This window comes from Dermacentor andersoni, chromosome 9, assembly GCF_023375885.2.
Source record: "Dermacentor andersoni chromosome 9, qqDerAnde1_hic_scaffold, whole genome shotgun sequence".
Classification (NCBI taxonomy): domain Eukaryota; kingdom Metazoa; phylum Arthropoda; class Arachnida; order Ixodida; family Ixodidae; genus Dermacentor; species Dermacentor andersoni.
Genome location: NC_092822.1, coordinates 82,181,436 through 82,206,891, shown reverse-complemented (window position 1 = coordinate 82,206,891; position 25,456 = coordinate 82,181,436). Strand labels below are relative to the sequence as shown.

At 49.0% G+C, this 25,456-nt stretch overlaps 1 protein-coding gene across 1 annotated transcript in view; it reads right to left on the bottom strand.

The window, feature by feature from the left end:
• The window catches only part of LOC126528312 (uncharacterized), a 64,201-nt gene extending 43,219 nt beyond the window's left edge, over positions 1–20,982 (bottom strand). The window contains exons 1-4 of the mRNA XM_050176192.3: positions 20,819–20,982; positions 15,542–15,781; positions 9,613–9,913; positions 5,287–5,422 (exon numbers count right to left, since the gene is read on the bottom strand). Of these exons, the coding sequence (XP_050032149.1) occupies positions 5,287–5,422; positions 9,613–9,913; positions 15,542–15,779 (675 nt within the window). The 5' untranslated portion in view covers positions 15,780–15,781; positions 20,819–20,982. The remainder of the gene's footprint in view (positions 1–5,286; positions 5,423–9,612; positions 9,914–15,541; positions 15,782–20,818) is intronic.
• Positions 20,983–25,456: the final 4,474 nt, after the last annotated feature.

The window sequence follows — 25,456 nt, the reverse complement described above, 5'->3', positions numbered from 1 at the left end:
CACAACCTGTTAGCGCTGATAGCGCCGACGGCGAGAGCGCGCCCAAGAAACGCGCCGTCGCTCGCGCCCTACCAGAACTGAAACCCGAGTTAGAAGAGATTAAAAGTACGTTGTCGGCAATTAAAGAGAGCCTCCGCTTTCTCGGAGAGAATATGGCCCGCGTACAGTCAACCCTCGCGGCCCACGGTAATCGGTTGGGGACAGTAGAACATTATCTCGAAAACGTCGTAGCCCCCGCCATTGCCGCTGCTAAGCCAGTCTCGCCACAACACCCCGCGCCCAATCCACCCACACACGCGGCCCCCTTCCACCCGTCAAGCGCCCGGGCCGACACCCAAAAGCATCAAGATGGCCAGGCGAGATGAAGCGTTCCGCATCTGGCAGTGGAACTGCAGGAGTTTCACTGCGCGGAAAGCCTCCCTGCAGCAATACCTACGCAGCCACGACGCCAAGCCCCACGTAATCCTACTGCAAGAAACTCTAACACACACCGCCACGTTCACCGGTTACCAGTGGTTACCAGGCCTCGCGGGAGGACGTGGTACCGCCACGCTGGTCTCTAAAAAGCTCACCTGCCTCGCGCATGACCTCGGCACGTCGGAGGTGGACAATGTCATGACGGAGATTCTCCCAAGCGACGCGTCCCGACAAAGTGTGTACATACTCAACGTGTACAGCAGCCCCAGACAAACGAGTCACCGTTTCCGACGCCTTTTCCAGAGAGCCATCCGTCTTGCAGGCTCAAACCCGCTCGTGATAGCTGGCGACTTCAACGCTGCGCATCGCACCTGGGGTTACGTATATGACACCCCCAAGGGCACCGCGCTGTGGCAGCATGCGAACGAGCTCGATCTCACCCTAGTGACAGACAAGACGTTCCCTACTCGTATCGGCACATCTACGCACAGAGACACCACTCCAGATCTCTGCTTCGTGAAGAACACAGCCGATGCCCGCTGGTCCAATCTTGCGGAGGATCTTGGCAGCGACCATCTCATACTAGCCGTGCACTTACCCAGCATCGTCAGGAAGCCCAAGTCGTACACGTGGGTTGACTGGGACCTCTTTCGCAAGACCCGCGCCTCACGACTCCCTCCAGACACTGCCCCGAACCTCGAGACGTGGACGGCTCAGCTCAAGGCCGACGTCGTTAAGGCCACGAAAACATTTAGCACGGATATGCCAACCGAGAAGATGGACAGCCGCCTCGCCCATTTGCTCGAAGCCAAACAGTCTCTACTGACACGATGGAAGAGCCAGCGTCTCAACCGCAAGCTCCGCAAACGCATTGCAGAACTGAACCAGACCATAATTGAACATTGCAGCACCCTATCCAAACAGCAATGGGACGAGGTGTGTAACTCCGTCGACGGACAGGTCCGCAACCGGAAGACGTGGAACCTCCTAAAACACCTGCTCGACGACACCAACACCCGCACGAACCAGCGCCACTCGCTCACCAAAGTCCTTCACCAGGCCAAAGGCACCGCTTCGCCGGATGACATCGTCAAGACGCTTGTGCATAAGTACCTGCCGATACCCACAGGCCCGCCGACCCTACATCCTGATTACACAGGTACTGACAACAGCCTCCTAGACGCCGAATTTTCCATCGAAGAGATACGCCGGGCTCTCCACGAACTAAACGGCCGTTCCGCCCCGGGCCCCGATGGCATAACCAACAAGCTCCTGCGGAACTTAGACGAGCCCTCGGTCGTGTACCTCACGGGCGCCATCAATGAGGTGTGGAGGCGGGGCGAGTTACCTGATGCCTGGAAACTCGCCCAGACGATCCTCATTCCGAAACCGGGCAAGGCGCCTGGCCTCGATAACCTTCGCCCCATCTCGCTCACGTCGTGCGTGGGTAAGGTGGCCGAGCATGTCGTACTCAACAGAGTCGGCCGGTATCTCGAAGACCAGGACTGTTACACACACCACATGATCGGCTTCCGACCCGGGCTCTCTACTCAGGATACGATGCTTCTCCTGAAACACCAGATCATAGACGCCGGGGCTACTTGGGGCACCCGCGCCATACTCGGACTTGACCTGGAGAAGGCTTTCGATAACATCCAGCACTCGGCAATACTAAAGGCGATCACGATCTTAGGGCTTGGGCGCCGGTTCTACGAGTTCGTCCGCTCCTTCCTAACCCGTCGCAAGGCCGTGCTCCGTGCCGGAGACCTCACGTCGGAAGAAGTCGAGCTCGGACAGCGTGGCACCCCCCAGGGCTCTGTCCTTTCGCCGACGCTGTTCAACCTGGTGATGATTGGGCTCTCCGAACGCCTGTCGAAGATACAAGGCCTCAACCATACGGTATACGCGGACGATATCACCATCTGGTGCTCCGCGGGGTCGGACGGCTTCATCGAATCCGCTCTGCAGGAGGCAATCGAAACTGCCGAATCCTACCTCGACCACACGGGCCTCAAGTGCTCCTCCGCCAAATCGGAGCTGTTGTTGTACAGCCCAAAACGACAAGGCAAAAGGCCTAAGGGATGGAAACCACCGACCGAGCGCAACATCACTATCCGCACCAGAGACGGTCGCCCAATCCCCAGGGTCGATTCCATCCGAGTACTGGGAATGATTATCGAGGCGGGCGGATCAAACATCCAAACGGTCCACAAGCTGACGACAAAGACGGACAACGCAATACGACTTGTACGCAGGGTGGCCAACCGTCACCACGGCCTCAAAGAAGACAATCTGCTGCGTCTCGTACACGCGTTCGTCCTATGCCACTTCACCTACGTCGCAGCAATGCATAAGTGGAAACAATCGGAGCGTGACAAGCTCAATGTACTCATACGAAAGGCAGTGAAGCGGGCCCTTGGGCTCCCGATCACGACGCCGACGTTTCGACTCCTCGAGCTCGGTGTGCACAATACCCTCGAAGAGATCGCTGAGGCTCAGGAGAGAGCGCAGATGATACGTCTGACGATGACGAAGACTGGCCGTCACATCTTGCGCGAACTGGGGTACTTTCCAGCGAACACCCAGGATCCCCCGGAGCTTACGCCGGTTCCCCGCGAGCTCCGCGACCTGATCACAATCGCACCCATTCCGCGAAACGTCCATCCGGAACACAATCGAGGCAGGCGCCTAGCCCGGGCCACCGCGTTCCTCAAACGAATAAACGAGAAAGCCGACGACGTCGCTTTCGTGGACGCCGCCGCCTACCGGTGCAACCGAGCCTACGCCGCGGTAGCCGTCTCGTCCTCGCAACGGACTTTAAACGCCGCAACGGTACGCACACGTGATCCCGAGGTGGCGGAGCAAGTGGCCATAGCCCTAGCAATGCTCGACGATAAGCGAACAACAATATTCAGCGACTCGAGACCGGCCATCAAAGCGTTCGAGAGAGGAGTCGTCTCCGTCAAGGCGTTACGCATTCTCCGCGGCGCTGATCCAAGCACCCTCAAACACCACACCGTCGTCTGGTTTCCCGCCCACCTGGGTCGGATCCCGGGCGCCCCGCCCAACCTCAACGAGACAGCCCACGACGCTGCGCGCGCGCTTACCGACCGCGCCGTCACCCCCGGGCAACCACGTCTCGATGAGTTGGAGGCGAACAGGGACGCCCCAGTAACCTACAATGAAATAACCAAACACTTTTACTTGGGACGACGTCTCTTTCCGCCCCCGCACCCCAAACTAAACAGGCCATAGGCGCTTACGCTACGCTTATTACAGACAGATACCTATCCGAACCCCGCCACCTTACACATCATCTACCCGGACGTCTACCCAGACAATGCGTGCCCCTCGTGCGGGGTCACGGCGACACTCGCACACGTGCTCTGGGAGTGCAGAAACGCTCCGCCCGACTCTACCTCCGACAAGTGGGAGAGGACGATACGAAGTCCGCTCCTAGAAGATCAGCAATGGGCCGTCCAGCAGGCTCGCGCAGCGGCCGCCAGGTACTCCCTGTCGGTCCCTGCGTGGGAGACGCCCACTGCGCGCTGACGTGCGTCCTGCAGGACTTCTATTAAAGTTTTTCCAATCCAATCCTACTTGAGCCGAGTTTTGCCGTCGCCGGCAATTTGACCTTCATTTGACCGCAGCTGCGCCGTAGCCTTGGCAACGCACCACGCAACTCGCCCCGCCGAGCACCGCAGCCGCCCGCTTAGCGCATGCGCTCTTCGCAGTGGACCCGCCATCTCACACGTGACTCGCCGCGCATCAGGCTAAAGGGAGCACCGTGCTCGCGTAGTCTGTGCGAGCTTGGCCATGGAAGAGAGCGAGGCCGGGCCGTCTCCACTGAGCGTTGCTAGGGAGGAGGAGGCTTTGAGCCGTCGTCGCCAAGCGGCGTCTGATCACCCCGCGGATATCGCCCGTTGAACTGCTTCACTGGAGAGGCTCCGGAATGCAACGGGCGTCGCACCGTCGAGATCAATGTGGCGACCGCGTTCGCGCCCTGTCAGTTTGTGCTTCGACGCTGCGCATGTTCTTGGCGTCTCTTTGCATGCCTAGCTCTTGCGCTTTCCATGCGGCACAACAGGTGTCGCAACGCCGAAAGATGCGCGTCTACCCAAGCCAAGTCACAGTCATGTCTAGCCACCGACCTAGGCACAGCTGTCAGACTTGGCTTAATGATGATTGTATATCGAAGTATAATGATTACAGCTAAATGAAAGGTTAACCAAATGAAACCGAGACTTAATCAGGCTAAACGAAGCTTACGCTTCGCATATCCCGAATTAGCTGAGCTAAGGCGCCGCCAAATATTTTTCAAGGCACTGTCATCATTTACAAAAAAGCAGCAAAAAAAAAAAAACTGGGTAGCAGCTTGTCTGGTCATGTTGGTGAACTTAAAGAATTACCTTGAGGCTTGAGTTTTAAGAGGAAAATGCGCGAAAGCGCGACACCTACTTTCTGAATATTCAAAGTTCTTGAGGGAACAATGTAGCTTTTAACGAACATTATCGACTGTTGGGCGAGTGGGTTCATTAGATGAAAACAGCGCTGGCGCACGGGACGAAAATATGATCGCGTCGGCGTGCTAGTTTTGTACCGTCTAGCACTGCGGCCTTTTCATCATCCTAGATGTGCATATGCAGGAAGAAATGCTCATCCCTGAAATTTCCCAAATATCTCTGCACTGGAGCACAAAGAGGCCCAGATGAAATGACCCACGATGCCAATCCCCTTTTATGCCGTGCAGGGGTGAGAACCTCGGATTCTCAACCACGGTGCTCAATCGGAGCAGCAGCAACACCGACATTCTGTGACAGCACAGGCGAAGAAAAAAAAAACCGCTTGATCGCTTCTCGGAGTACTCACCTCGCCGAGTGTATCGACGGAGTAGGGCTTGAACTCAAAATTCTTGATACCTCCGGTGCCAGTGAGTAGGGCGTGCCACATGATGTACCTTTCGAGCATGGTTTCAGACAAGTCTAAGAAGATGGAAGTCAAGCACCTGCACCATAAATGTCAACCGAACAGACGAATTCTATGAAAAAGGGAGGGAAATGAGGCGACAAACTTTTTGCACAGCTCAGCGTGCGCTGTTCGCTTTCTTTTGTCACGTCTGTGTGTGTGTTTACGCTTACTCCGTGAATTGTGCGCTAATTGTGGACCAAGCAAGTTATTTTTTCTTTCCTTGCTATATTTCCTGCGTTCTTTCGCTCTCAGCCACTTGTGCAATTCAGGGCAAGAAAGAAAAGACCTTGGTTCCGGTTACATGCTTTGTTGAAACGCGAAAAGACAGATGGGACACACAACGCGTGCGCTGACTCAAAACCGCAGGTTCTATTAAGAACGTGCAGCAGTCATCAATATGAAAAGAAACACGTAATTTTTTGTAACGCCCGTAAAGGCTAAACTCGCATGCCTTCCATAAAAGCGTTCAATGATACTAAAAGTTCAACAGGACATGCCGTTATGTATCACGTTTCTACATTTGATGCCATGCATCTCTAGTTATCGTCGTCCAAAAAATTATGCTTCCTTTTATCTTGATACGGACTGTATTGTATATATATATATATATATATATATATATATATATATGCAACACAAAACGGTCATTATAAAAGGCGCCCACGATGAGCCACACTACTGGAATAAAAAAGTGAAAATAAAGCATAACTAACAAACAGGCAGAAAAGGGCATGGGCAGGACATGTAATGAGGAGGGAAGATAACCAATGCTCATTAAGGGTTACGGACTGGATTCCAAGGCAAAGGAAGTGTAGCAGGGGGGCGGCATAAAGTTAGGTGGGTGGATAAGATTATGAAGTTTGCAGGCACAACATGGCCCCAATTAGCACATGACGGGGGTAGTTGGAGAAGCACGGGAGAGGTCTTTGCCCTGCAGCGGGCGTCGCCAGGCTGATGATGACAATGTACAAAGAGGGGGGAGAGAGAGATACAGAGAGCCATCATTATCAACCTGGTTACGCCCACTGCAGGGCAAAGGCCTCTCCCATACTTCTCCAACTACCCCAGTCATGTACTAATTGTGGCCATGTTGTCCCTGCAAACGTCTTAATCTCATCCGCCCACCTAATTTTCTGCCGCCCCCTGCTACACATCCCTTCCCTTGGAATACAGTACGTAACCCTTAATGACCATTGGTTATCTTCCCTACTCATTACATGTCCTGTCCATGCCCATTTCTAATGAAGTGCGAAGACTTTCTCGTAGGGTGGAGCCCTAAGTTCACGGCCTCATGGGCTCACACCACTCCGAGTGCCCGCCGGATCAGTCGTCGCTGCTCTTGGGGGGTCTAAGCTGGTCAGTGCACTCTTCCCAGGAGGAAAGTGAAGGAATAGAAGATTGACTCGGAGGATGGGGGGCATTCTCCCAGGTGGGAGGATATACTGTAGGTTTTGCTCCATAGTAGGGGCAGTATGAGGGATATTGTGCGGAATGGAAGAGGTGAAGATAAAAGAGACAGGGAAATTAATTAGTTCGTAGCTGTCTGACGCGATGGCACCTACTCGGTTAAGGGAATATTGTGGTAGGAGAAGTGTCTCCTGCTATCTCTAATGTTCTAGAGTTGCATTGTGGTTCCGTCGGTGCATCGTGTGGGTTGGACAGCTTTTCCAATCACATCCGGTAAGGGAGATCTCGGGCTACGGCATTATAGCCTTCATTATCAGGGAGATATGCGTGTCAAGGAACTTTCATACCATGAAGCGTGAGAGCATGTGTGAAACTAAGTTTTTGTCCAATAATGTTGTCGAAACGAGGCCGATACATACGTCTCGCCTTTCTTTTGAATGTAAGACAGTTCAGTGCAGTTGATCTCTTTAATGTGTTATTAGTCTCCTTTATTCTAACGTTGAAGCACCTGTTGCTAAAGATCGCTAAAAAGATAACATGAGAGGGCAAGCTTATCCACTTGACTGTGGCCCGAAGCTAGAAGAAGAAACCTTAGGAGTTTCAAAAAAAAATGTTCCGAGTTGGAGGAAAATTCACCCTTGCAGGTTTCATGCAAGGATGAGTTCTACTGTGCGGAAGTTTTTGAGAAGTTCGTATGGGTTTTCTTCGTAGCTTCGCGCTACAGTCGGGTAGATGACAATTCTTCCGCTTCATACAATTTCCTCCACTTTGCAAGCTTTCATAGGAGTAATTTGCCAATAAGATAAGCTAAAATTCTTAGGTCTGTGCACTGGGCATGCAGCAAGACTCAGCACTTCGTCCAATCATTTCAAGGAAACTCGAGTGGTGTCACAATAGACATCGTGATCTTGATGCGGAGAACTTGTGAACTTGTGTACGCAGCAAGTCTGGCATTGTGTATCAGACACTACTTACGTGTGGCAAAACACACCCGAGAAAAATCGACAGGTGACGTAACGTTATATTGAAGGAACTAGGCACTAAATAAATCTATTGCATCCCATGCCGCTTCCCACTGACGCCCAAGTGGTTGTTCGTACTTGTTTGCAGATACAGAGCTTGTTTCTGCACAAGGTAGCCATTCAACTCGCAAAAGAACGCTTTATCATTTGACGCGCAAGTGACGCATGCAGCATCCAGGCTTCGGTTTATTATGGAACAAAAATGTGACAATTTGCTTAGCCCGAAAGCTCAGCCAACAGTATGTGAATGTTCTTTATCTCATGCTTAATTTTTTTACGTTATTTTCTTGTTCTTTAGGGCTGCCGATAATGGATTCCTCTTATGTTTACTGTAACATATATAAACGTTTCAATTTCTATAAGATGTTGACTTGTGGGTAAGCACTCAAGCTATGTATTCCGTCTACGTCTTTTCGCGACGATGCGACAAGGAGAGTTTCCCAGTCCAAGTAACACTATTGCTCCTACTGCGAACTTTTGGTTAGCCTCCCTGCCTTCCCCATTTCATTTTCTGCCGTTCTATATACTTCACCCTAACACAAAAGTATCATTAAGCATAATTTGTCAACATGAATTCGCCTAAACTTCGTCAATATGGCTTCAAGCCGCTTTGTCACTGAAAACGTCTCACTTTCTTCGAACTATTGCGTTTCGAGTGCCACAATGAGGTAGTTATTAAACATCTTTCTGCATTTAGCTAAATTCAGGCTAATGACGGCGGATAACCAAGAGCCACAACTAGATAGCAAACATAGCCAAAACGACGTCTGAAGCGACAGGCATTGAAATACTGTTCCCATTTTTCAATCTGTCTTTAGCCGTAGGTCGGAGCGTCGTTTGGCGCCTCTGCGGCCGAGCACACGCAAACCTGATACGATTTATCTGCAGTTCTCGCAATTTAGACACGAACCCGTGACACAGTCAAGTGTAGTTATGCTATCAGATGCGCAACGCTAGTTAGCGTCCAGCCGGGAAACCAGCTAACTACGCTACGTTACACAGGTAAACAGATTGAGGTACGAGACATGGCTATAGGCACCGGATTGCGCGCATGCCTGATATAATTTGTACCTACTTTCCGAGTCTTCCAGAGGACACTGGAGTGCAGCTCGGCCTTGTGTCCCAGTATATACTCGAAAAGGGAAAAAAAGGTGTGAAAGGCCCGCCATTTTGTTCCAAAACCGATTCGTAAAGCCACTTGCCGTGCGCGCAGGAGCCAAGCTTAGCCCAGTGGGAGAAGCGTATAGACGCTGCTGCGCTTTTTTTTTGTCGTGTTATTCTTTCAAGGCAAAAATGAGCTTGGATCATTAGGTATGTGTTCGTGATGTGCATGAAATTCTTGTCATGTCAAACATGTCACGATATGCCATCTTATCGGGGATGTCATACATAATATGGAAAAGGCGGGTTGCGATGCTGGTATCACTGAAGGTAACAATGTCGCAGCCACGTCAGTGATTTCGGTTTCTCCGAAGCGTGGCTTCAACAGTTGACATCATTTTAGACCATGTGATGGTGTTCGGCGAGTCACGGAGCGAGCGGTGCAGGCAACAGGAACGCACAACTCTGCTCCCTTTGGTGCCCTATACAGGGACACAAGCTCGCCACCTGTACACTATAATATCGAACCATTACGTATAAGGCGAGTGGTTACCGGGGCTCGACTCACGCGGCACTTGGCCTACTGGCACGCGCTAGAATTGGTTGTCACTTTACATTGCCCTTAAGAATGAACCATAATGACAGGACATAACATACACGATGTGAAAAGCATTACGAGCCCGAAAATGCGGTTTACCTGTGTTGACGCAACAGTAGATGAATCAGCAGCGAGGCGCGAAGGATGTCGCGAACTTCCGGCTTGGTCTCAGGCCACGGGTACCCCTGGAGTGTAAGCTCACCCCACTGGTGTTCACGCAGCTCGATGCAGCCCCGACAGAGAATGCGGTTCCACAGGTCTAGGTCAGATATGATCCAACAGGGCGTCTTGTCGGGCTCCCACGTGCAGGGACGCTCGAATCCGACATTGCTGATACTAGCTCCACTGCCACCAGCTGCGGCTTCGTCGCTCGCAGCACTCGATGCACTCGCACGGGAAGCTGGAAGCGTCACGCCAGCGGCAATGAAAAGTTGGGTTAACGTAGTCTGCGATTTCGATATGCCCTTCTTCCTAACTTTATCCACATACATAGTTAAAGATTATGTCCAAGTCACTGGAAGACTACGCGAGAAAATGCATAATAACTATTATATAGACTGAGTCGTCTGTATTACGTAATTTTGTACGTGATAAAAATAACTATTAGACGCAATTCATATGTTAAAGCCGAAGCTTGTAAGTAGAAATTTGGAGAGTGTTCTAAGAACATTATTTAAGAAATCTGCCACTTTACGTGTGTTAACTTTTTATTCTGAGTCCTTCCGACAGCCCACGAAATAGGAAAAAAAGAAATTGCTAATCGCTCTTGCAGAGAAATAGGTTATAACATGAAACTGGAACTGGGATTCTAAGGAACGCTGGTAGCTTTATTACACATTCAGAAACTCAAGTACATAATTATGCACAGGACGTTATTTCGTAAAGCGTTGGTCGAAGGTCAAAGCACTCGCGGCGATAGCTAGCGCGTAAGGTCTCAGCTGCTGCACAGTGTAACGGAACCCCGGAGGCAACGAAACCTCATCGGTATAACCCACGCCACGGTGAGTTTGTATGTGGCGAAGCTATCGCTAAACCTATGGCGGTATTGCACACACACAAACACTTAGGTTATGGTCCCCACTCTAGTGACCATACTGACACGTGAACTCGTTTATCTTTTACGGGTGAGCGCTTTTACCGTCCACGAAATGTTATCGCTCAGTGCAGGTCGCGTCTAAATGTATCGGAAGTTTCTAGAAAGTTATCGATGCTTCTATCCGCTCTATGTTATCGCCGAACCTTGTGTAATCTGATTGCATGTATGCGCAACGCGAATGGCGTAGAACTTTGTGGAAGGCATGAGGGTCCCAGTGCTTACTCTGGAACATTCGACAACTGATCTATAAAAACCGACGTGCTTGACCCGCTGATCAAATTTTCGCCGATCGCCGACTGTGTTCACCGCTCTCGTGCTTTAAGTGTAGCCTGTTTTGTGGGCACAGCTTCGCCAAATAAAAGCTAGTTTTGTCTTTCACAGTATTGCTACTGTGTTCTCTAACGTCACCACCACGTTACAATACCTTCCTCCCTTCGAGGGACGACCACCTAGGGTTCCCAATCTCAACTTTGGCGTCAGACTCCAGAGCCGCTCATTTCCCTAGCGGACGGCCACGCCAGTGGCTAGCAGTGGATCGACGCCGCCAGGCGCTCACGATAAAGCTTTTGTAACCGCAGTCCTCTTCTCGTTATTGTTTCGCCATTGCTCGACGTTTGAATAGCCGAGGAGCGCGGTAGGGTTGCGCGGTGAACTGACATAAATGAACACTGGGTCTCTAGCCGCCTGTAAGGTTCTACAGTTTCTCGGGCAAATGGTATGAAAAGGAATACAGGCAGGCACGGTTAACCACCATCGGCAGAATCAAGTCAGTTGCGAAGTCAAAGCTTATTATCCTGAGCGCTTGCTATTGTTCGCAGTAGCGTAGCTGCTTCCCTTTTGTAGCTTAGTCATGGCAGTCTGCATGTGATGACGACAATATTGCGGGAGCTTTGATTTGCGTTAACTGACGCACTGAGTCCTGGTTGATTGGCGCGTGCGACGAACATTGTGCTTTCTCGTTTTTACTCGTGTGCGCGAACTGCTTGGACATGTGTCTTGATCGGTAATATTTCTGCTGTAGCAACTTGCAAGCAGTTGGGCGCTTTAAGCAGAAGTGTTTGATTAGATGGCCCATTTGTGAGAAGAATGCAAACCATACAGTGTAAAATCTTGATTGCACGAGTAGTGTTGCGTGAGGAGAGCAGCGGTGGGTTCAATCGCTGGCTTTGGATCGTCCTTTAATATCCGTGCCGTGGAAGCATTTTCAACCGTGATCATTAGCGGCCCTGAGCATTATTTTTATCGGGGTCTGCAATGGTTGCTGCTGCAGAGTACAACAATATGAAAAGGCTTGGTTGAGCTCATTGAGTATTACAGTGCAGACGACAGCGTACAATCACGACCGACTGGTTTCGGATCGTACATCGTGATTGAAAATGCGCGTCTCGAAGCACTCAATCCCGGTTGATCTCAATCGACATACAAAGTGCTTGTGTAATCGTCATGGGTTTCGGGAGCTCAGGAACGTCACTGTAGGTGGGCCACGTGACAATATTCTAACGAGTTTCTCTTGATACTTGCGAGTTGGCTTTCCAGTCAAATTTCTTGGTGCTTTTTTGGTCTGACAAATCATTTGCCTCTGTTTTTCTTTTTTAACTGCAGTGATATCTCATCGTAGCGCTGTACTCGCTATACTTGCATGAAGACGCCACGTATGCCGGCGCCCAGCTGAGCCTACGAGCCCCATCGTTCCTCTAATAATGGGCCCCGGCTGTATGGGAGAATCCTTTCGACTGACTGGCGAAATGGAAATAAATTTTGTTATGCGAAAGCCAACCAGCGCAACTTAATCGACCATGCCAACAACACCAGTGGTGTACGCATGTCCTCTCTCTTTATTGCACTACCTGCCTGGAAATCTCTAGAATGTTAAGGGCGTGTGTTGACCTTTTTGAATTTGCTGCCGCAGGTGCGGAACAGTAGGCTTGTGTGGATAATTGTACGAGGGACGCAGTCTCGCAGCCCTTACTCCGGTACAGAATACGCTGCGCACCAGCGCGCACTACGATCCTCCTACCCTGTACATGTCCAGGCTGGCGTCCATATCTTCTACATTATTATTCAGTGACCAAAGTAAACGCTACCTAAACTTCATTGCAAAAATATGCGACAAGAGCGCAATTTGTATAACAGGGCAAACTTTTATAATCATCTTCTGCCTATATTCCAGACGATTAGGTAGGTAGGTAGACGATTAAGTATTGTCTCGGGAAATTGCGTGATTGCATGACGCAAGTATGTAAAATATGTTCGGTGGCGGCCGGCAAAAAGCACTCTCGTATTAAAAAAAGGACGTGACAGGCACGTTTTTGCGCTACGATAACAGTCAACTCAAACACGCCGTGCATACACGAACAGCGCATTAAGCCTCATGTGCTGTTGCTAAAACGAGGTTAGTCTGCTTTTGGTTATGAACCGCTGCGAGTGTAACAGATCACTGGCGAAAATCTGGTGGGCTGCTTCTTAGCAGGTCGGGAAAGATTAACTGTCATTCACACTGATTCGTACTCCCCGTTTCTTCATAAAATATTTAAAACGACGTGCGCCGATTGAACAGTACGTTCTGCGAGGTAAGATATGTAAAAATTTCTAAGCTTGTTTTTCGATTTTCTTAGCATCGCCGCCAGTGGACGACACCGGCGATAACGAAGGCATGACGTCGTGTCAGTAAATTACCAAGCGAGGAAATTTGCAAAGTGAAAAGAATCTTGCAAATATGGAACTGCGACCATGTACAAAAGCTCTTTAACCACAGCTGGCAGTTCAGTATTATTTTACGGTGTTACCCTAGGGGAATATGAAGAGTGAATGCTCAATTTATCACCGCGTTATCCACATGCCCTCGGTACGTTAAGACATTTTAGAGCCCAGCTCTAAGGGGCCCGTTCCTGCGTCTCGTGTCGGCGTCGTCCCTCGGCATCCTCCTTTGGCCAAACCGAGCGAACGAGCAGAGCGAAGGATAAAAAGCAAACGTAGAGCACAGCCGGGTATGAAATACGGCGATAGCGAAGAAAGCGGGAAGAGGACAGCGGAGAAGGAGGGTGCAGTGGAACCATGAGACGAAAAGCGGAGGAGGAGGGTATGGAGAAAGCGTGAGGAGAAAACCGTGGTGCCGCGTCCGAGGCACATGGTACGATTTTGGGTGCGATCCGTCGTACGACCATTCGCATCGGCAGCCGCACTCAACAGCTGCACAAAAAAATCTGCCGCATGCGGCACCGAATCGCACGCGCCGCATGCGACCAACTTGCTGAATATCGTGTGATTGCCGTGTAGGTCGGACGGCCGCAGCCAATGACAGCGCCGGTAGCGTGAACGCCATGGCCACGTGGTAAACCCGGCGGGGAGAGGCCGCCAAGCAAGCGCCTCGGCTCTCCGTTCATGCCTGTTTTTTGCTTTTTCTCCCTGGTCGAAACGCTGCCCTCACGCCGCTGATGGCGGCACATAAATCGGCTACAATGTGTTTCTAACACGAAATAACGCATAGAATAAAGCGACCTCGAGAGAGTGCGTGTTATAAAATGTTGTGCGAAATAGTAAATCTTTGGCGTGATTTCTACTCAGAAGCGGTCAGCGCAGACACGCAGCAATGGTCTATACGAAGCGGCTCGCCTGACTGGCTTGTTTACTCATCGCCACTAATTGCGTCGAAAAAACATCGTATTTTCACTTAAGAGCAACATAAATGTTCGGACATTAATTGTGCTGACGAATTTCGGCGCTTTACGAGCTGCAGACGCATCGCGAGAGCTCTAGGCCCCGGATAGACGGCCGGCGAGCTTGGCCCACGCCATCTCCCAGCGATTTCAAGCTCGCCTAGCATGCTCGTTCCTTTAGGTCGGCGCCTATAAAATCCAATGTACTGCAATTTAAGCGTGACATAACAGAGCCCACGTCGCGCCGACTAACATAGGCGCTTCGTCATACGAACTGCAAGCGATAAAGAGAGCTGTAGAAATACGTTTGCTTTCACTTCCTGTTCCAAGTTCCGCAGCATTCCGAGCTTCCACGCAGGGACGTCGGTTGTGGGCGGAGCTACGCGCCGCTCGCTCATTCGACGCGACGCGCGGTACGACCGATCGCACGGAAACTCGCACCATGTGTTTCGCTCTTAACGGTTTCTACGGCAACGACCGCTAAGGTATGGCACCAAAGTAGCGCGTCGTCGTCTGTTTACCGACGGCATGCGGCGAGCGCGTCCATCAATGCCATATATGGAAACAAAGCGCTGTATGAGTAGATGTCTGTCCATGGCGGCTTCTGTGAATCGTGCCACGTGTCAACCACGTGCTGCCGCGGTCGGTCCGGCAGTCGCGCCACACTTCCCTTCGTTTGCCATGTGTCGCACGAGAAATTAATGCCTAAAGCTGGGCTAGTTAATGTTGACGCAGTTGCTGTGACAGTTACTAGCGCGAACAACACACAAGGAAAAATAAAGGTGGGAAAGGACAGAGTGCTCTCTCCCGCCCCACCTTTCTTTATTTCGTTAGTCATGTTCGCGCTAGTAACTGTAACATAAATTACACGAGAAAGATTGTCCGTGCCAGCCAATAACATCGCGAAATCAAAACATGTATAGAGCTGAGCTCAAATTACGCGTCCGGGCGTATCGTTTTCATCGGTGAATTCTTTTTTCCACCTAAAATTATTTTTGGTGCAAACAGGCGCAACTGCACGCGTTCCTCAGCAGGGTCACAATTACGGGGGCTTTGAATTCCGATAGAAATTAGTTTACCAAGCAGTTAGCAGTTACCGATTGTCAGCAGCTAGCAGTGACACGCATGACTGCCTTGATTAAAGACTGCTTATTACGTTAATCGTGCGAAGTGAGCGCGCTTAAGCAGGTCGACACCGGGCCGAGAACAGGTGTGGTCAAAACTTCGTGCGACCACAGCGAAATGCGGCTGCCGCTTTGAGGCTTCGCATGTTCACCTTTTTTACTGGACTTGGAGCCCCGTTTTTTGGGAACACCGGAGGAAGACGGCGAGCTCGAGGGTGCCGAGACAGAAGGCTTGGGTTTTTCGCCATCCAAAGAACGGCGGAATTCCTTGAAGATGGCGATGATATCGTTAATGCTCGGCTCGCTGATGCAGCACATGCCGTGGAGTAGGGAGAAGTAGTCCGGAGTCAGGACACCAATGCCGGCGTCCCTCTTTGGTGGTGATGCCATGCCTGTGGCGAGAATGAAAGAACATGAGGACCGTGTCAGCAAAAAAAAAATCTGCGCGCGGGCTATATGGACACGAATCAACACAATGAACGTTATTCTCTCGCTAAACGCTAGAAGCTTTCGCGCTTTCCGTCTACACGATGGTGCCATGTTGTGCCAGAGCCAGATGCTTTTGCTCTCCAAAGGAGAATAAAAAATTAGGCAAACCACGTCCCTCATACCGATCTATGTGAAGCTTAGATGTTCTTGAGATGAATGCACTGAAAAGCACAGCCTGTAGTGAAGCTCCATAGATGACCTGGCCCGATCAAATAATCAGGAGTGTCAAGTGTACAGAAAGCGTAGAGATGTTAAAAATTAAATTTTGGGGCCTCACGTGCCAAAAGCACTTCCTGATTATGAGGCACGCCGTTGTGGAGGACTTCGGAAATTTTGACCATCTGGGGTGCTTTAACGTGCACCTAAATCTAAGTACACGGGTGTTTTCGCATTTCGCCCCCACCGAAATGCTGCCGCCGTGGCCGGGATTCGATCCCGCGACATCGTGCTCAGCAGCCTAACACCATAGCCATTGAGCAACCACGGCGGGTGGTACAGATCTGTGGTCCGAATGAGGTGCGCTCGCAGTAAGTCAACAGCGGTAAGAAAAATAGCCAAAATAGGGGGAACAAAGGCAAGAAAACTTCGCTTTAACGTGGTATGGCTATAATTAGTCGATCAGTACATATTTCACCTAATACGTGTACTATCAAGGCTATCAACGAAGTAATACGAATTAGAAATAATCTGATATTGCCGGATGCTTCCTTCGCCTTCCGCGGGTGGGAGATAAAATAGAGAGCACATTTGTACGATCTTTAAGTATCCAGGCCTAATTTTCAACATATCGAATTCTGGGGCTTTAGTTGCCGAAAGAAGATATTATGCACGTCGTAGTGGGGAGGCTCTGCTTTTATTTTCGCCACCTGGGCTTCTTTAACGTGCACCAAATGTACGCACACGAGATTTTTTTTTTTTTTTTGCATTTCTCCCCCATTGAAATGCGGCCACCTCGGCTGGGATTCGATACCGAGCCGTCGGGCTTAGCTCAATGCCAGAAGTCGCTATACCACGACGGCAGAAAGTCGTATTTACAGAGAAGCTGTTTCTTTCGAGCTGTTGTATTAAGGACTTCAATATCCCTGCAATTAATCCACACTCCAAGTGCTAGTCAGTTTTCCATTAAGTTTGAAACGTTGCCTACATATAAAGCTTTCGAGCGTTTAAGAAATCTTTACCTATGGTGGCACCTCAGCCACTCTTAATATATACAAGCAAATCACTCATAATGACATAATAAACACAGTTTGAAGTTTGCAAGTAGGGAACCTGTAATGTGGCACTTGTATTGACTGAATATTAAGCAGGTGTTCACGTCATCGAGCCCATCGCTTGTGCCCCGTAAAACACGAAAATAGGAAAAATATGAGGGTTCAGTAAGTATTTGTGAAGCACATAGTTGGCAGAAACTGAATTTTATTAATGCATTAAAATTTACAATTTTTCACATCTAACCGCTAATGTAACTAGGCACTTCAAGATTTGCCTACACTTCATCCCTAAATTAGTCGACACTTCGCATAAATATAAAGTCATGATATGTTTTTGCGACACAGTAGGAACTCATGTGTTTGGGTGTTTTTAATCACAATAAAGGCATTTTTTTGCAAGACATGCACGTAACACATTGCTCACGCAGCGACCAAACGTCACGCCTATACCGCACACGTCAGTGATGCGCGTTATGTGGTACGCAACACCCATGCGACACCTGCGGACGTCCCGAATTTCGTTCGAGACTTTTCGAGAAAGCATGCGGTGTTGCACAGTTTGCCTCAGAAGCCCTAAACCAAAGTCATCATGTGCGCATCACCTCACACGTGACTCGCCTTTACCTGGGTGTTAGTTCTGCGGCTACGGCATTAAATCGGACTCGGGCGCATTGGAGCGGTTGCCGCGCATTCCCGCTGCTTTCGTGAACTTTGCGGCATGCGACATCTTGAGCTTCTACGCGCGTTTTTTCCGCTAGCGTTGACGTACATGTGCGGACAAAAGTAATCGCAGTGCGACAGCTGTGAACAAGCTTTAACCCAATAGCCTCAATGAGTAGCCTCAAATTTTCCGGTGGGCCCTCGGATGGATCTTCTCTGCACGTTGGCCTGTGTGCATGAGTAATCCAAATTCTTGCTTCTCCTTTAGACATATATTGATCATTGGGATGGCACTTTCGGCCTAGAGCCGCTAGAAAAAACAAGTTTCGAAATATCGCAATCCCTTTCCCCGCGACACCTGCCCTCCGAATGGCTCCTGCTGATCACGTGGTTTTGTTGCCGGCATTGGGCTTCCAAGCGCCGGCCCGCCAACAATGCATTGCGTGCTGCGGCTACGCGAATGCCGTGTTCGTTGTTTCTTGGCGAGCTTACTCGTGCGTTGACTGGAACTCCCACTATTCACACCACGCTGTCTTCATGCCCAGGGGCTGCGCATGCGTCTTCAGTAACTTACCGATTACCGCAGATTACCGGATACAGCTTAGGATACGAATTCGGCAGCAGAAATTCGCTCCCATCTCGAAACAGCTAAACGTGCGAGGTGAATGATTCTTGCTAGTTCCTGCTTTAGCAAGATTTAGCCTGAACTACTTAGGTGATGTTTGCGTCACGCACTTTTAATGGGCAGCGGCCAAAGTTCTCGTGGTGCCCACGCTCGAAGAGGCGTGCTGGAATTCGCATATCTACTCGGGAAAGCGTGGTTTTCATGCACTCGAAGGAACCACAAGGAACGGGCTGCATGACAGCAGTACTGAAATTTCGAAAAGTGGAGGCGCAGCAACAGACTAACCGGCAAAGCCAAACCCGTTGAACGGTTTCGAAGAAATCACGTTATCTAATACCCCTGTCACACGGGCAAAGTAAAGTGCACTTTGAGCAAGTACACTTCAGTGCGCCGTGTGTCAGTTTCGTGGTGGACTGCTATGCGAGAAAGAAAACTGTTCTTTCAGACTAATGATGATGGTAATCGGGAGTGAGAAGGCGAAGCGTATATTTGTTAACTTAAGAAATACGTGTACGAAAACAGTTTGTCATTGTTAGAAAGAGCATTTGCAAACAAGCGATGGCACCGATGGCGACTTGACTACCAGTCCAAACAACGCGTTCCGCCATGCTACTGCACGGTTAGTACCTGGGGTGGGCGTAAGCAGCCCCACAGCGAGAGTATTTCCGTGTTTTTATTTTTGTGCAGTGTGGTACATTACCGTGTAGCGTTAGCAATTGAAAAACAAATGTTAAAAATTACTCCCGACACTGCTTTCAATATTACTTAATTTTCGCTCATTTGCTAACGAGGCTACACACTTCGCCGCGAAGTGCGTTCATCAAACACTCGCCGACCAGTGTGCTTTACAGTAAGTGTCAAGCGTTCCCGTGTGGCAGCCAGCGAATGGCACTAGCGGGGAAGATGACTCGCTCGAACTTGACAAGTTTGCCGTGCGATAGGCGTATATCACGAGTCTGCGCAAGGAAAATGGGAGAAGTGACGTGGTACTTCAATTTATTTCGAATGTACAGATTTGTACTCATTCTAGAATTTTCCAAGTGTTGTACCAAGTCGAGCGAAAAATAAATTCTGTTCGTGAATATCTTTAAAGCATGTTGAAAAATGGGGCACCGATATATCCCAAAAAGAAAAATTGGGATGCGGAAAAAGCCAGGAAGCAGGAGGGCACATACTTAGAGAGTAAAAAAAAAATTAATTATGGGGTTTTACGTGCCAAAACCACTTTCTGATTATGAGGCACGCTGTAGTGGGGGACTCCGGAAATTTCGACCACCTGGGGTTCTTTAACGTGCACCTAAATCTAAGCACACGGGTGTTTTCGCATTTCGCCCCCATCGAAATGCGGCCGCCGTGGCCGGGATTCGATCCCGCGACCTCGTTCCTGAAGCAACCTTAAACGGCAGCAGCAAAAGCGCTAAATAAACTTATGTGAAGACAATCTCAATTTCTGCTATTCCAAGGTTAGTGCTGCTAGTGTTGAAGCGCGTAACAGTAAATAATTGTCGCAAAGCTTGCAAGAAGCCAAAATACAGGTAAGTGCAAGCTATTCCCCGATACGAAACCTTGTGTCCAGATGATGTTGAAGCATTATAATGTGATCAGGTTGGCAGGTACGCTGTGATATACTATGCAGCGCACGGGCGTTATCCCATGGGGTCGCCAGCAGTGCAATTGGACACCCGCGAGGTCTGGGAGTCAAACAAGCAGCATTGCCCTCGTTCAGTAGTGAAACTTCGCGAACAAATTTAGTAGTATTGCTCGACCATGGCTGGTTTCAAGTACACTTACGGCAGCCATGTCTTCACGTGCTTATAAGCGAATTCAGACGTAGTAGAAATTTAAAGTGTTTATTTATATTCATTCGTATTTACTATAGCGTTGCGTGGTAGGCTCTTGGTAATTAGGTCGGGAAAAGAGTCAGTAAGACAATATAGCCAAGTTCAAAACGTGAGGCGCGCACATTCTCGCAACTACTCGTGAAGTCACTTGTGCGATGCAGCAACGCAGCACAGTACTGATTGTTCCCTTGGTGCGCTCGTGATTTTTCAGCACTAGGACCGGGCCTCACCAATGAAATTGCGAAAGAAAATTCAAAACAGTTGCTAGCCAGGCTAGTTGCTACCATGACATACTACTGCAAACCGCGCTAGAATAATGCACTCAGAAACCATACCACAAGCTTAACCGAACGCGGAACTCGACGCTCTTTCTCAACGCTGCGAGAGCGGTGGCTTGGAAGGAATATGACAGCCACTCCCATTGCTAGCTGAAGGAGCACCTTTGCGATAACCTGAAAAACTAGTTTTTCTAGTGACTCTAGTTGGGCGTGAGCTCCAGTGTTCCAATTACTTTTGTCCTCGACCAGTACCTAAAGCTAGACAAGTGTACACCATTTATGTGAAAAAAAAATTTAGCGTGCCCCGAAGGGCATGAAGGCTTACCTTTGCCGCTAAGAATCGCTAGTAGGGCGGTGACGTAGCTTTCGAAGACGTATGTTGTGTAGGCCGGCGCTGTCGGTACAGACCGAGAGCAAATTGCCGCTGTCGGGAATCCTGCTTGTTGGCGGTGGCGACAGTGGCTAAAAGTGCTTGATCCAGCGCTGTTAGCTTCGTTTCTGACGTCATTATCTTTTTTATTTGAGCGCACGTAGCGATACCAGTATTAGTGACCACGTGACTGCAGCCACGACACCACATGTATAGGTGATAGCCACGCGCGGATGTTAGCGCACGGCACAATATTTTGATCAGTTTTGATTGTTGACTCTGCATCAAGCCCAACGTAAGAACTGAGGACGTGTCTGCTAACAAAGCGCTGCCGATTGGCGTAAAGCCATGGGATATGCTTGCATCATTGTACGGCATGCCTCATATTTATGCCGTTGTTCTCACAAGTAAAACCTCAAAATTTAAGTAAGGTAATGAGAGAAGCTGGGAGATAGACTATATATATATATATGAGTTTGGATGACTGATTGTATGTGGTATGTACAGCGTTCTTCACAGAGCCGTATTGATTTCGTTGTTGCGGAACCCAAACCAATGAACTGCAGAGATAATATTGTACCAATGCAAAATGTGTAAGCACTTAAGCAACACGTGCATAACTGATGGAATATTGGAATTGTCGTTGACATCCTGCGAAACCAGCCGGACTGTTTCCGGCGGCACGCTGTGTCGAAGTAAGAGATGTCTTGCGCCAACCAAATATAGCGGACTTCTTTTTGGAGCAGTCAGAAGGGAGGGAGCGATTGGTGAAGAGGACTTCCGGTAATTCGGGTAGCGCCTGCGCTGCCACCTTAGTTTAGATACAGGGTGATGGTATTTAAATTTTACGGAATTTTTCTAAAATTCCCTTAAAAAGCGGCGGAAATCAACGGCACGAGAAATCGGAACACATATTCAAATAGGAAATCCACCTATTAAACTCTTAAATTATTACTTTAGAGTACCTAGTGCAATTTACAAATTCGAGCTCGTTTTTTTGCAAGACATATACACTCGAAATTAATTTCCTGGATTACACCAGTTTCGGGAAATTATTTCTGAAAGCGTAGGACTAAATACGTGGCCGCTCCAGTTACTTTTGTATCTAATGCATAAATGAGCGTTTGAAAAAAGTAAGTGCAACATCAATGCAATATGGTGACTTTGACGGCGCATATTTAAGAACTGGTTTCATTCTGGGAATTCATTCCAAGTATGGATACGACTTGCGAACTCACCGGCTACACTATGTAAATTGATATACGCGGCGTAAAGTAAATAATTATGAAAGTAATTAGTTGAACATGCGTTGTCATTTTCTGTTGGGCAAGTAAAGTCCACCTCTATGAATAATCGAACTCAAGGACTGGACTTAGGTAATCTGTGACTGATGACCTTTAAGAATTCTGTAAAACTGCAAAAAATGTGATCACCCGGGATACTGTACTAGTTTAGATGTGAAACACGGTTGCAATGGTGGCGTACGTCGATGATAAGGGTCGTCGTCATGAAGCGTGAGTAGCCATTTTCCAGCGCAAACATGGCAACCAGTACCTGCATTGTGTCCGGAAACCAACCAGCTGACCGACCGACCGACCGACCGACCGACCGACCGACCGACCGACCGACCGACCGACCGACCGACAGACCGACAGACAGACAGACAGACAGACAGACAGACAGACAGACAGACAGACAGACAGACAGACAGACAGACAGACAGACAGACAGACAGACAGACAGACAGACAGACAGACTTAATTTCGTATCCGGCGTGTTTGTGGACGGGGCTGCCGTTTTAGTGTCGGCCAGGAGGTCTTGCCTTCTAGCAGCAACCAACCAACCAGGTTTCTATATTTATTGTAAATAACGTGTGGGGCTTCACATGCAGGAATAACGACCTGATTATCAGGCACACCATAGTGGGTGACTCCAGAATGGTTTTCAACTCCTGGGTTATAACATATGCGTCTCAATACGCTAGATGTTAAAAATGAAGAATGCGAGAACGCCCGCCTTACCAGCAGTACTACTACTAAGGATACTATCTGGAACACCTGTACCAGATCTATCTTCGCGATCAGCGCGCATATCTCGGCTATACAATCTCCGTCATTGACCCACGAAAGAGGCTAGAAACATACTGCATACCAATAATGGGGATAACTCACCAAGAAAGGCGTTGTCCTTAAAGATTAGGCACGCGCATGTATTACCTGAGGATGAAAATCGAAAATACGGGACGCGTTAATCCCTAAAATTCACTCCGTGTCCCCTATCATACCATGGCACGTTACAAGGTAATGCTGTATTGCTTCAAAATACAATGATGTTTCTCCTATTAACAAATCTATTATGCCTTTGGAAAGCTTTATGGAGCTACTTTCTACCTGAAGTGCATCCTTGCTGTTTGGGATGGGAGGAGGAGGAGGGAAGATTTCCACTCAGAAATCTGACATATGAATTGGTGCCCGGGTAGCTGCTGCTCTTAGAGATTTTTCGAGCTATTTGAATGGGGTTATAGAAAAACAATTGGAAGAATTATAAAAAACTGTTCGGACACGTAGATGATCATCGTTTGCTGGTTAACAACGAAAATTTTCAGCAGCCAAGAACATAGTGAAGCTCTTTTAACAAGGTTCTTATTAAACTTTTGCGCGCACAAAGAAAGGATGTCTAACGAAGAAGGGACACACGCATGTTGTGTGTCCCTTCTTTGTTCGACGTCCGGTCTTTGTGCGCGCAAATGTCCAATAAGAACCATGTACAACCAACTCGCCCAAAACGTAACGCTTTTGAACTGTTTTAACAAAGAGGGCGACGGCTGAGTTTCGTGCATGTAGTGCCGAATGTCTTACCGTTTCTTTGTTTGGCACTGCCTATTCTTTCAAACTATTCGTGCTGGACATTTTCTCCCACATAAAAAAGCCGGTACTGCAGCTTCCGTTCAGCCCCTTCTGGCGGCGCCGATGTGTCGGCGCGCCGACAACTGCCAAGTGCACCAAGTTAGTGCGAGTGGACGCAGCATATGAGCAGGAAAAACCCATTCGTTCTTGTATGTCGACGTGGCAACGTCTCCTCCTTTCACCCACGATATTGGTGACATCGCTAGTACTATTCGTGCCCACTTGTCACCCACCGCACGCGCGCTCTATGCATTTTGTAACGAAAGTACGTCGTCCCCTTCGGCGTTTCTGTCACGCTGCCTACCTACAAACCCGTCCTTCCGGCGATGCTGGAGCACTCCGAAGCTTCTGCTTTTCTGTCGAAAGTGTCGCCGGCGCCTCTGCTTTCGACGCATTCCTTGGGTCTTCTATAAGCATCACCCAACTCCGCGTGCTCGATGAACACGTCAGGCGCAACCCTGACGGCAAAGACAGCCCCGTGTCTCTTTCTTGAACGATCTCAGGAAGTTTGCCAAGCGACCACAATCTCCTTGCACTGCACACAATATGCGTAGTGGCCGCATCCGGTCCTGTGTTCGTCACTCCAGATTAAACCGATGCCTTCCCGTAGCGCCGTCGGCTCTGCCCTGTCGCGATAAACCTTTCCAAATGCCTTACCTTGTGCACGTGAGGCTGCATCCGACCACCGATATGTGCCTACTTCCTCGGCGCACCATGTGGAGAGATACATTGGTCATAGAACACTCATCATGTCCCTTGGACAAATTGTTTCGAACACTTTATGACGTCATGCCCTACGCCCGTTAGGCAGTTTCCAGAGCCGGCCCCCACTTGTGTATATAATCGCAAGGGCTCATCTGATCCATTTTCTTTCGAGATGCGCATTAGTGTTTAGTGCGCCTGCTACGGTTTTCGTCCAAGGATTTTCGCTTTCGAGAAACGTCTGTCGTCTAAGCGGCTGAGACTAAGCACGCGAGAATATCACTGAGAGTGGTGAATCACTTCCAAGGAAGCCCGTATGGGGAAGGAAGGTTGATGAAAATTTTGACATCCTTGAGGTAAGCAAATACGAGAGGTCACTTTACGTATAAGTACATGATACTGTACACAACTCCAATAATTGCTGTACACTACTTAGGAGCAAGATATTTTTTTAACGAAGAGTCTCTACAAAAGTCGTTATGTGGAAGGCTCCACTTACTTAGGTTGTGTTGAAACCGTTCTAGGTGATAACCAAGTATATATAGTCTGGGCCAGAAGTTACCCCCTCATGGGACGTCAGTGGGATCTGGTGCAAAATTTTAATCTGGCCTGAACATGCGTCCTGCGCTTTTACCTCCTGTGTTTATCACGAGCTGGTGAAATAAATTCTTATCTTTCATGTCATTGGTGTATGCTACTAATCTAAGTTTTATAATGCTTCATTGTCTATTGAAGCAAGATCGTGTTTTTAAGTTCACCTGCCATTCTAGGATTTACGCCTGCGCAGTGCTATAAGATCTTGTGATTTGAAGACATGTGTTGAAAACTTTGCGTGCTCTGAATGCGTATCTTATAATACAACAGTAGCATGTACACAGGTCAACGGCGAACTCACCAATACAAGAGTCACGTGTACCTCTTCAAACCCGTGGAACACCATGACCCCATACCGTAGAAATATCTTCGCTTATATACTAATTGCCAA